At 39.6% G+C, this 12,855-nt stretch overlaps 1 protein-coding gene across 5 annotated transcripts in view; it reads right to left on the reverse strand.

The window, feature by feature from the left end:
- Nucleotides 1-1,115: 1,115 nt before the first annotated feature.
- PSD3 (pleckstrin and Sec7 domain containing 3) overlaps nucleotides 1,116-12,855 on the reverse strand; it is a 526,477-nt gene continuing 514,737 nt past the window's right edge. For all 5 annotated transcript variants that reach the window (XM_032287984.1, XM_032287985.1, XM_032287986.1 and 2 more), the window contains one exon: nucleotides 1,116-10,271. In XM_032287984.1, coding sequence (XP_032143875.1) covers nucleotides 10,056-10,271 — 216 coding nt within the window. In that variant the 3' untranslated portion in view covers nucleotides 1,116-10,055. The remainder of the gene's footprint in view (nucleotides 10,272-12,855) is intronic.

Genomic DNA, 12,855 nt, shown 5'->3' on the forward strand with positions numbered 1-12,855 from the left:
CAACACATGGAATATGACCAGATGCAAAGCCCCCACATCCAGAAGACAACACACGGAATATGACCAGATGCAAAGCCCCCCACATCCAGAAGACAACACACGGAATATGACCAGATGCAAAGCCCCCACATCCAGAAGACAACACATGGAATATAACCAGATGCAAAGCCCCCACATCCAGAAGACAAAGAGGGGATTCATATTTGAGTTTGTGATTGGAGAGGCTGAAATAGACACTCTTTTATCAAGTAAGACGGACCCTGAGGTTAAGGGAACAAAAGTTATCTGCTGTTGAGGGTTCAGGGCTTGACTAGCATGGCCCCTAAATTCCTATGGCTACAAAAAAAACCTTTCTTGCTAAACTCCCTAACAATAAGAACTACAGACAAATTGTCAGACCCTTCCTAACTCTGAATTATTAATATGACCTGGCCCACTACAATGCTGATTGGAAAGAAGACTGGCCTTATGAACTCTTTCCTGGTAAGAAATTGAAGAGCTCAATCCAGTTTCAGCAGCTGATAGAGACTGTGCACAGACTTAGTGTCCTATAGTTGACCTTTTAACATAAAGAGTCAAGTTACACCTCATTTTAATGCTAACACCTTGCTCTAAAATGAACGTGGGGTGTACATTATGCATATATTTACCATTACACACGCACTTGGCTTCCCACATACATATAGATAGCTTTTCCTCCAAACATGCTGCTGAATATGTATGACCCTATTGTGTAATACAGGTCCTGTGAGGCATAAAAACCAACCTGCCCTTCCCTCTTTGAAGAGAGAGCACCTTCGGCACACCTCAGAGACCGTCTTTTCCCAGTTTTCAAACTGATATGGCCAATAAAGCTCTCACTTCTACTATTCAGCCAGGCTGGTGATCTTTAGACACGTTTCACATTCCAAACAGGCAGCTGGAGTGAAAGTGAAGAGATGGTAAGGATATAGCTCCCCCAACCCCAACAATGCTTTTATGTCTTTGAGATTTACACACCATCGCAATTCTAGATCTCTGCCAGGCAGCACGCTCATTTGTGTTGAAGAGGCTGTAGCCGGTCCTTGTTTCAAAAAGTCCAAATCCCCAACATAAGGCATCCTCTCCAATACCTAGAGGTGATTAGATGGGATTTTATTTTTCATTTTCCAAGTCAACAGATGTTATTTTTAACATTAGGTTTGATGAAAAGAGCACAAAGGTACATACCAGGCAGAATAAAGCAGTGATTTGGAGATCAGCATTTGCATTTTAGGACAATAACTAACTTCATTGTCTCTTTGCCTTGATGAGAAATAAGTGGGAATGCAAATGGCTCTTGAAATTGCTTCAAAAAGTTTATTTCCTCCTCCCCTGCTCAAAGCCCCTTAATGAAGACAACAGGTCTCTGAAGTATTCACACACAGATCTTCACAGACATGCGGAGGTGAGTCAGTGTCATCTGATTTTCTCACCACCTTGTGCCACCACTCTGGCCACCTCTTTCAAAGTCGGGCTTGCGGTTGGTCTTTTTATGGAGGCAGGCAGGGTGCTGTGTTATTTGTTTTGATTTTTAAAGGTACTATTATAGTTGCTTAAATAAGCAAATAAGAACATTTCCCCAAATGATTGAAATTTGTTGGATTTATTTCTTTCTAAAGTTTGTACATTTACATATATCATATACATATTTTAAATCCTTCACTATTTTGCATGATTTCTATTACATAAAAACCATTTAAATGCAATAAATTTTGTTGTTGTAAAACAACAAAATATCCCCAACTTATAAAAACACAGGAACAGTTGTATTCATAAACATTTACACAATAAATGTACTATATATATCACAGCTTCTATACATATCAGGTGACTCACTTGTCTACAAGGTTTAGGTTTACTTTAACAACAGTGAAATAGGGTAATATTTATATACAACTATTTTAATAAAAAATAAAGCAATTGTAAAATGTAAACTTAATTGTCAAAATATTCTTTAAACACTTTAACAATATCCACACAAATTACTGTTCCACTCAAAAGAGGACCACCATAAATGCCATCATTTTCTAGAAGATGGCATTTCTGGAATCTGGTAGGTGGTGATGAGGAACAGGTTTCCAGTACATGTTATAGTACCGCTAGCTTACCCAAATCTGCTAATGCTGACAGTTTGGCCACTGAAAAGGAGCAGGTTGCTATTTTGTCACTAATTACTTTCACAATTTGCAGGGGACATATGGCACCAGGACTGCAATGGAACTGAAACGATTGGTGGAGAAAACTTTGAAGGTAATGTTCCATAATGCCAATTAGTTTGAGCCACAGTGAATATAACCCAGTTACTATAATAGGCTGGAAAAGTTAAAAGCTTCTTTTATATTAAAAGATACAAATTACCACCCTTCTGCCTGTCCTATGGTCATCAAGGCTGACAAATACGAATTATCCACTGGTATACATTTCCATTCTAGAAATGGGTCCTAAAACTTGAGATCAAGAGACTGCAGGGAGGTGCTGAGGCCTCTACCTAACAGCTCTGATCTTGAGTGAGCAAGCTGCTAAGCTAGCAGTTGAGTGTTCCTTGACCCTTCCCCCAGAAAGGAAATGTTATTCATTTCCAGGAATCTGGGTGTGGAGGCAAAGATATCATCCATCTGTGGTTAGAACTCAGTGTGCCAGTTTGTTTTTTGCAAAGGTAAAATATGTGGCATTAGCTTCACTCAGCGAATCTTTTTCATGGCATTTGTTCATACGCCACGCTCAGTGACTCAGTCACTCTCAGGGTTGATACCTTGCCTCAGCAGGGTCACGCTATCAGGATGCCTGGATTCCTAAAGCAGGGGAAGTGGCATTTGAAACCCAGGCTGTCCTTCTGCTCAGTAGAAGCCTGGGTAAAGTGGCGGCCGGGGGAGAAGCTCCTCTTTGCAGAGATGATGCATGATCATCACCCTCTGCAGGGCCCTGGTATTCACGGCTCAGAGCAGTGAGCCTCAGACCTGCAGTGTGGCCCTTAATCGAGCTTTGGGCTGGGACTCTTCTAAGAGTGTCTGAAGACTTATGTTGACTGATGGGAAAATGTTAAGTGAAACTCCAAAATTCTCTCCATTAACCAACATTTTCAGGAATTGAAGTTAGGGTGCTTATTTCTATAACAGTATTCCTAAGAGCTTAGCTCTGCCCTGCAAAGGGAAATGCATTTTAGTTCGGTTCCTTTCCTTTTCCATCCTCACTGTCGTTGCTGATGGAAAAGTGCTCAACTGCTCAGCATGTTCAATCGGAGCTCTCTTACCAGTACAGCTCAGAGGGGAATGTGGACAAGCCATATCAGTGCTCCTATAGGAAGGGCATCTTTTCTTCACTTGTACTCCTCTCTCTAGGGAATGATCTGCAGAGCAAGCAGCTCTGCCACCTTGGAAAATGGTGCACACCAGCTTCTGGGGCTTCATCCAGGCTATGGAGAGATGCTGGTAGCTGCTGCTTGTGAATCATAAGAAAGCCTTCAATTTGGTGGTCCACAAGAAAGAATGTGATATGGATCCCCTCATTTATGTGTTAAAAACACAATGCATCTCAAAGTCAGACACTAGAGCTCAGATTCCACCCTGGCCCTTGGAAAACATCTGTGATGCAGTTTTCACCCCCTTTGTTCATCACCTCTTTAGGATATTCCAGCTCTTTGCACCTTAAGGTCTTCTGTTGGTATAACTTAAAACATTCACTATATATTCATGTGTGCAAGCATGTGTACACATGTCAGAGGTCCCAGATGTGTCAACTTTTCTCCTTATACATCTAAGGGGACAGTCAACTGGTTCTGAATCTCAGGAGTAGACGACTAAGCACATGCATGGTTACTCTAAATGGAAAGCACAGTTTAATGTCCCCTAAGCTTCAATTTGGTCTAATTACTCTTGTTCCTACAGTTTTACAGAAGTATCTTAACGGCATTAAAATCAATGTGCATATATACTCTCTATGGATATCATTATCCATGTCAGATGGTTACTTGGCTTTATAACCTCCATGGCTTTGTGTTAAAGTCCAAACATTTCAAACGGTTAAGGCCCAAAAAGGAAACTTTTTATTTCTCCTACTCCTTTTCTATATGATTTTTGAATCAAATGGCTGTTTCTGGAGATCACAGTAATTCTTAAAAGGAAATACTCTCGCAAAACTAAGACCCTGCCAATCAGTCACAGAGCCAGTCCACTGCATGCCAAGAACCAATTAGGAAAAATGATCTATTTGCAAAAATAGTTTGAGACTATAGAGTTAATTAAAAAAAAAAAAAAAAAACAAACCTCAAGTGTAAGTACCCTCGCATTACTGCAGCCTGGAGGTGAAGTTAGTCTCCCACCCCACAATTCAAACTCTCTGAATCAGCTACAAAGACATGAGGCAGTGTGTTTAAACAACAGACACTGCACTCAGCCACTCACTCAAACACACTCAGTCACTGCGTTAAATACACCAAACATGCTGGTTAATAAAATTTTAGTCTCTAGTTATCTATTTACACTCTATAATATAAGCAGTAAGCTCAAACAACTAAGGCCAGTGGCTCTTCTTTGGGGAGAGGCAGAAAAAAGAGACCTAAGTATAAAAATATTTAAAATAAAGTTTAAACCTGGTCCTGAAATTCTTTTACCTGTGACACTAGATGCTAATTTGTGCAACTGCAAACCTAGGATACAGTACCCAATCCTGGGATGCCCTGACACACTTCAGCGCTTGTGATATCTCTTCCAAGTAAAGTGAGTACGGATGCGGCACCAGGAGAGTGGTTTGATCTCCCATAAAATATACACAAATACATAAATGATATGGTGGGTACTTAATTCCTCTGAAAGCTATATTTTTATGGACTAATTACAACAACAATAAAGAACGTGTGCTTTAAAGCATCACATTTTGTAAGAAGCCCAAAATTGTCAGTTTGACTTTAAGTGCTCTTAATACTAAAATTACTAAGACTGCACAGGCTGCCTTTTTTTTTTCCTTTTCTTTCTGTATTTCCCAGATTACAGGCAGCTATCCTCTTGGTATTGCACACAATACGTTGCAAAAGATTCACAAGGTTAGTTCAAAGTCATTTTTGCCCTGATGATTCAAAGCTCAAAGACAGAATTTTCTAGCATAAAGTCTTATTAAAATTTTTAATCAAAATATTATTTGAATTTAAGTTTAATAAAACAATACCACTATATATAGTCTCAACAACTTCATTATATAATCAGTCCTATGAGGTTGTACTTGCTTTTCATATCACACTGACTAAGGACAAAAATAATTTTCATGTACATGTACCATATACTGATATGCAATCTACACACTGATGCATTTACACACATACAACTATAAATACCCACAAATACAACAATGGCAGGTGACAGCATTTTCTTTGACGACTGACATACTATCTGTAAGAATATTCTCCAAAAGCCTGCAATACTACAGATACACACATAAATTACATAGGATGAACTGAAGAGACTTAAGAAAACCTACTGTATATACAATTATGTAACTTGCAAAATTTTCCTGCCGTTGCATTCAAGTCAAACTGTCATGCAGATTCAAGTATTTAATGACATTCTCTCTATGAAGACATTCTCTCTGCATGCAATAGGCCAATTAATGTCATAAGCAGAAGGCTACCCACACGGGTTCTAGATACCGTAGGTACAAAAGGGGAATGCCTTTGGATTTCAGTCCTTCTTTTATGGGTGAGAGATGGACAAGGAATATGAAAGAAAAGTCAGTGACAAAGCACTTCTCTATTGCTACCAATAATCTATCACGGGATTATTCTGTGATGATCTTTGGATGACTTGGTCATGTAAAGTGTTATAAGACTGGTGGAAAGAATTTGCTGACCTGTGGCAGAGCCGTGGCATGGCCTGGAAGAAAAGACGGACGAAAGCTATGGGGCAAGGTAGGAGGCTCAGAGGTCCATCTGCTTGCAAAGCTGACTTACCATTTTCTATCAGAGTAACTTAGATGCTTTGAGACAAAAGCAGATACTATTTAAGCCCCAACTTGGTCAAGTATTCATAACTAGACTTTAGTTTTAACAACTCTTAGGATGTCACTTTGGTTCTTTGTTTTGCAGTGCTCATTTTACAACTGCAAAAAATTCTGTCATTTGAAAAGTGAAGGGATGACTCACTGCTTAAACTAAGAGAGGCGGCTACCAACGTGCTGAAAACTTGACCAAGTCCAAAAGAGTTAAACTACGGAGATAAAAACCTACAAAGCTAAACTTCATGTGAATTCAGGATGAAATAAGCTTAACTGATAACTACAAGGAACAATGCCAAAGGAACTCAAATTCAAGGACAATTAACGAAACCCAAGAAGGTTTCAATAGTAAGACAATGGAGAAACTTTTTTAAAGTCAGTTTTCTTCCTATTGTCAATGACTAGGTAAAAACAGGAGTGTAGCTCAAGACAAGCCGGCCCTGCCTTTCATCCTTCCCAGATCTTTATATGATAGAGGGAGCAACAGGCAAAGGACAGCAGAAAAGCTCAGTGTAACTTTGTGTTTAGACTGTAAGTGGCCTCTTTCCCTGCAGGTTGCATAAATTCTTCCATCATCTCAGAAGTTCCGTAGCTTGGCCACAGGGTGAAATACAAACCTAGCTTAGCCTTGGAAAGCTAACCAGATTTTCTTTTTCCAGAGTTATTCCTCATGTCACTTCTGCCTAGGGACCAGTCCTCATTTTCTAGGTTATGATAATAGATGGAGAAGCACAGAGGGTCTTGTGTTTGGCACAAGACCATTGCACCACAAAATGCCTTCTATCCTCTTCATCTAAGAACAATAAAAAAGGTTACACGTAATCCAGGGACTACATTTCCATCAGAGGATCCTCCCCCATCATGGTTTTACTGAGATTAATTAAAATGCACAAAAGTATTGCTCAGTTTAATTAGACATTGCTGAGAGTTAGCAAAATGATGTCTCAAAAAAGTGCACTTCAGAAATGCCTATGCGCTGGCGATAAAGTAAGGACTCTGCATCCTAGTAATTAGGTTTTGATTGCTAATGAGGAATCCTAGACACCTCCCTTTAAAAGCCAGCATGTGAGGTGGGAACACGCCCCTAAAATTCAGATTTTATACATGGGCCACTTGTATGGTCAATTTGTAACAAGACTGTGACCAAGGTATTTTGATGACTATCAAGATTTTCTATACTAGAAATGAACATGAAGCGTACTGATGTGAAGAAGAATGATTTATCACATGGAGGGAAGTCCCAGGGCTCCTGGGCGCTGAGATGGGGGATGGAGGTCAGTGGCGTACCTTCAGAGGAAAGGGAAGGGGTGCTGTCTTGTACCGTGAATTGGGCAACAGGCTTGGAGCAGCTGTGAAAGGAAATATCCTCAATTTCTTCTGGGTAGATATCACAGGAAAGAAATTATCACAAAAGAAAATATGGTTGGCTATGGGTCAGACTCTCAGAATCCAGTCAAATCAGTGACTGTTTCCTCCCATAGCATAAACTCTTGGCATCCTTCATGAACTCATGGCAGACAGCAACTTTCCCGAAGCCTCAGGGAAGAAGTGTTCTCAGTCCATGTACTAAAGACGGACAGCATCATGCTAAGGCGGTCTGAGATCGTGGCTCACGAAAGAATCTTTCAAGTTGTTTTTAAAGATCATCTATGCACACATGGTATACTGAAGCTTCAAAAGAGCCCTTCGTATCCAATGATCTATTAACATATCCAGAAGCCCCTGGAGTTAATATTAGTGAGTCATATGACACGGACAGTGCTATAGTGGTGCTGATGCTAGCTGAGTATTTCAAGACTGCTCTAAATGTCAGAAATACTGTAGCAAGGTACCATTCAATGTATATTAAATAAGTAAAATACACATAGACATTTTATATACATAGACATAAACCGTGGGCAAACACATTCAAGCCACTCCGGCAAGTTCATTTTTCTTTAGTTACTGAAGCTCGTAGATGGCATGGTCTAGGTACCTCTCTCCCTTCTGCTTAGCGTAAATATTTAGGCAGAAAACAAATACTCTGATAATTTAGATTACCAGGAAGAAAGATAACTTGCTGTGGATATGTTCAATTCAGTGAGAAGCTAAAAAATCAATCTGGTACATGGGCTGTATTGGTAAGTATCCTGTTTGTTTTACAGTTCTGAAACATAAATTTAGTTATTGCCTGTACTCAAACAAGGCATAGAGTTAAAAGTGAGTTTTTTCAAAGGTATGCCAAAATACTTATCACAAAGCAAGCAACTGCAACCTTAGAGAAAGGTAACCCTTCTCTGGGTACCAGCAAATATGGACATTTACAGAGGGGAAGGAAGTAAATGTTAATAAATAATTCTGTAAATGAATGCTAGTACATTATAATAACATATCACTTAGACACTACCATGGTTTTATAGCAGGCTTTCTCTAATTCACTAGAACCATGCTATTCATGCAGAGCAGCTGATTCTTTGGTCATAGTACCTACTTCAACAAATAAACTGGGTAGAACTAGAGAAAATTTCTATGGGAGGAAAAAGAATAATCAAAGTGATTCTATTAGTTCTGAAGTTGTGCCACTTGTGGAGATTACAGCTTTAGGGATTACAGAGTTTCAAAGTTAGGAAATCACAAAGGTCTAAGTCTCAGAGGGCTAAACTTTCAGTCCTTTCTCTTCCTCTACAAGAGAATATTCGATTTATCACCTTGAATTTCAAAGGGACTGTAACTGGAACAAGCTCATGACTGTAAGGTTAATAGAACTATTTTGAGTAGATAGAAAGAAAAAATTTTAAATAGATAAATTATTTTTAGGAGAAAGTTCAGTAGTAGCAGAGTGAAGTGTCTATCAAGGAGACTCAGACAAGAATAAACAAAGTCACTTTGCATCTGCAACCAGCAAATTCCTCAGTTTTCCAACCACGATTCATTGCAACTATTACTTTCAGATATATTTTAAAGAATCAATATCTATTGAGAACAACCGCAGCTACTTTTTCCTCCCTTATTTTGTCTTGACTTAAGGAAAGAACAAAAGGGGTTTCATTTTAGTATTATTTTGTTAGGAAGGAAGATCTCAATATCACAACCAGGACACAACCCCATGCCCACACACGCGCGCGCGCACACACACACACACACACACACACACACACACACATATATAGAGTACGAAACAATCTATTCCTGGATAGAAGGATATCAACGACAGAAATGATGGATTTCTAGTCTAGACCCTGTGGGAGTGAGGTAACAATTTCCTGCAGACTGAATACATGCCTACTGCTGCAGCTCCCTACAGGCCGATTATTGCCCCCATCCTTTAGAAAACAAAATTAACTGGGTATCAATCTTCCCTCAACCTTCAAAGGCAAAATGACTCCACTTCCTCTTTCCCTTGCTTGGCTGAAATGGAATCAGCACTTCAAGCAAGCTAATGTGCTTCCTTAAGTTCTCAATCCTGTGACCTTCATGCTCCTTTCGCCTGCTTCCAGCAGGGTCCGATCTCAACGTAAGTGCTAAGCTGCACGTGAAGCTGCCTCCTACTGGAGCATCTAGATTCCCAGCACTGTGATTCTTACTGGAGCATCTGTGAGTGCTCAATTCTACCTCTGTGACTGGGCAAGATTTCACATATAAAGGTGTATATTAACTCCAGCTAGAATTTACTAAAGTACGTTTGTCCAGTTAAGAGTTTCACAATGGATTAAATTTTTTAACCTTAAAAAAATGTTTAACGGTTGATTTGAGAATACATAAAACAACTGAGCAGAGTGCAAACAAGAGAAAACCGAAAGAGAAGGGATACATAATTCATTCTGAAATCATGATCCCCGCCTCCTCACAGAAAAGGTGCATTAGCTATCAAGTTGCAAAAAACATCAAAGCAAAAGAAATCAAGAGCAAAGACAATCTGTACAGAAACTAACAAAAATATACAATAGAAAAAATTACTAATGCACCATTTTGTCACAGACTTTGTTTTTTAAAATATATTCACTGATTACCAGAAAGATCTTGAAAAACCCTATTTTGCTCCATGACCAGCACTTCCTGGCCACAGATGGACTCTAAGTAACTTTTTGCTTAATGCTTGGTGTTTCAGGTCGGTGATCCTTCCTCTCTGACACGTTACGCTTGACCTTGGCAGTGATCGGAGATGTATCTGGGTTCAGTGAAGGACTTGAGTGCGACTTCTTCAGTCCTGCAGCATCGCTTTCATCATTACTCAGGAGCTCTTTGCCTCCTTCCTTGAGAATGCTGACATACATTTCATAGCGGGTTTTCTGAAGGCAAAGCCGGAGAACAATGGCAGTCAGAAGCTGTTCAAAATGCACACAATGCAGCACACCTAGTGTATTACCCACCTGGAGCGTGTGAATGACTGTTGAGGACTTTGCTTCATTTCCCAAACTGACAAATTACTTGAGCACTTACTGGGCAGATGAGAGGCAACTATAGAGACTGACTGAATGCTTATCAAGATAAGAAATTAAGTTCGAATTTTAGTTCTCATTTGTTCCAGATTCTAAAGGAATGCCAACTTGGAGTTACTGGCTACCAGATGGAAAACCATGAACCTAGAATACTCAGGCATGAGAAGGGTCTTAATCTGCAGGAACTGTCACTCTGGTTTTTGGCGGCTATATGGCTCTTGTGGCTCTGTACTAAAGGAACCTGAGTCTCCCCAGGTAATCCAGGCCTCACATGAAACTGGCTTGGATATGGTTGTTTACTCTTTTTCCAACTCCCTGCAACCTTACAAAGGCTTGCCTTGAGGGATCATTCCCTGGCAAATTTCCTGTCCAGTCCCCTATGAGACCATACCACTTTCTAGAAGCTGCTCTGGGTTACCCTCCATTGCTTTTCTGCTAGGATTACCGACTCCTCTGGGTATTATGAACAGTTGCTGCTAGGAACAGTACGAAGTTTACAGAATTTCACATTTTCTGATGCTTTTCTCACTCAATATTCATCTTCAACTATGTACTGAGTACCTACTATGTTTCAAACAGTTTCTTGATTCCCTGTCTCTTGGATATCTAAGATTTTTTTTTTCCAGTTTCTATACCAATCATTACATAGAACTATCATATGTATACATATATTACAAACTACAGAAGGGTCTCAGATTCTTGATTTGATACATTCTGGTCAAAATAAATATTCCACCGTCCTGCTTCAACACATGAAGAATTTATAGAAGGCTTAAAGTGTTTTATTTCTAAATCAAAGAACCTATCAGTTATAAATTGTCCCAACAAAGGCAGGCAAATTCTGTTTTGACTATACGTCTGTCTTAGGGATTTTTCTAGTCAGAGTGGGGTTTTGTATGTGTCAGTTTTAAGTTAGTAATTTAGAAGTGCTACCTTTTCAAGCTGTTTGGTTTAACAATGGAAAAAAGCTGTTAGATATTCAGTGTGTTCTGGGGTTGGCCAGTATCCAAGTGGAATGCTGAGTGCTGGTTGCCGATGATGACATTTATTGAGTACCTACATGCGATCTTAAGCTACATGACCGCCACTGATATGAAAATATAGATTATATGTATATAGATTTTAGGATGACTACTCTGACAGACACTGTTGGTTGGCTAGTCAAAGGCCATTCTCAACTCCCTCTACTCTTATGTGCCTTCCACTTCAAAGACTGATAAAACTAGAAATACTTACTTTCCCAGTCTCCCTTGGAGCTAAGATGGGCTATGTGATATTCTGGACAATTAAAGGTAGGAAAGAGACTTTTGGGGGGCTTCTGGGAAAGTGATTTTGCTTTCTGATAAAAGGGACAGACTTTAGAGGAGAAGTCACTGGTGTTAGCCTCTTATTCTTTTTTTTTTTTTTTTTTGAGATGGAATCTCACTCTGTTGCCCAGGCTGGAATGCAGTGCTGCAATCTTGGCTCACTGCAACCTCCACCTCCCAGGTTCTAGTGATTCTCCTGCTTCAGCTTCCCAAGTAACTGGGATTACAGGCATACGCCATCCACCTGGCTAATTTTTGTATTTTTAGTAGAGACGAGGTTTTGCCATGTTGGCTAGGCTGGTCTCGAACTCCTGACATCAGGTGATCCACCGGCCTTGGCCTAGCCTCTTATTCTTTCCTTAACACGGACATGAGTCCTAAAGCTGCTGCTCTGTGTCATGAGCAGTAAGTATGAGGAAAAAGGACAACATGCTAGGTCTGAGGACAAGTGGAAAGACAGAGAGAGCCATGCTGACAGGATGAGCTGGATCCAATCCTAAGGCTACCACCTCTAGAATCTTGTTAAGTATGAATAATAAATATCCTATGGGTTAAACCACTGTTGATCAGGTATTGCTACTTGCAGTTTAAAGCATCACTAATATACATTCCAATTTCATTAAAAAAGTAACAAAATAAAGAATAACAAGCTAAGCATTATCTCCGAAGGCCACATGAGAGTTTCATAAGGACATCTGCTAGTAAAAAATGTCATTAGGATCACACATCAGTAATGCACTGTGAAATGAGTGGATTGAACAAGATGATATCCACAGTACATAAAGGATTCAGAACTCCTTTTCATTGTAGTAATTTATTAATTAATCTACTCCTAAACTGCCTTGGTGGCAAGATTAAAATACAGAAAAGAACTACCCCCAATAGGAACAAAGTTTAGTAAAATAGTCTAAAGGCAGTTTAAAAGTAGATTTAGGAAACCGGTGTAAGGCATATCATTTCATGAAGCTGGAGCATTTACACAATGGAAAGAGAATGAAGAAAAATATTTTAGATCACTTGAAACGGGACAAAAGAAGAGAAGGTGATAGAGACAGTTTCCCACTAGTCTTTGAAGACACTAATACTACTGGGAAAATCCACCTGAAAAAAACATGAAGGAAAACCAT

This window comes from Sapajus apella, unplaced genomic scaffold (assembly GCF_009761245.1).
Source record: "Sapajus apella isolate SASKATOON/1434 unplaced genomic scaffold, GSC_monkey_1.0 scaffold21, whole genome shotgun sequence".
Taxonomy (NCBI): Eukaryota; Metazoa; Chordata; class Mammalia; order Primates; family Cebidae; genus Sapajus; species Sapajus apella.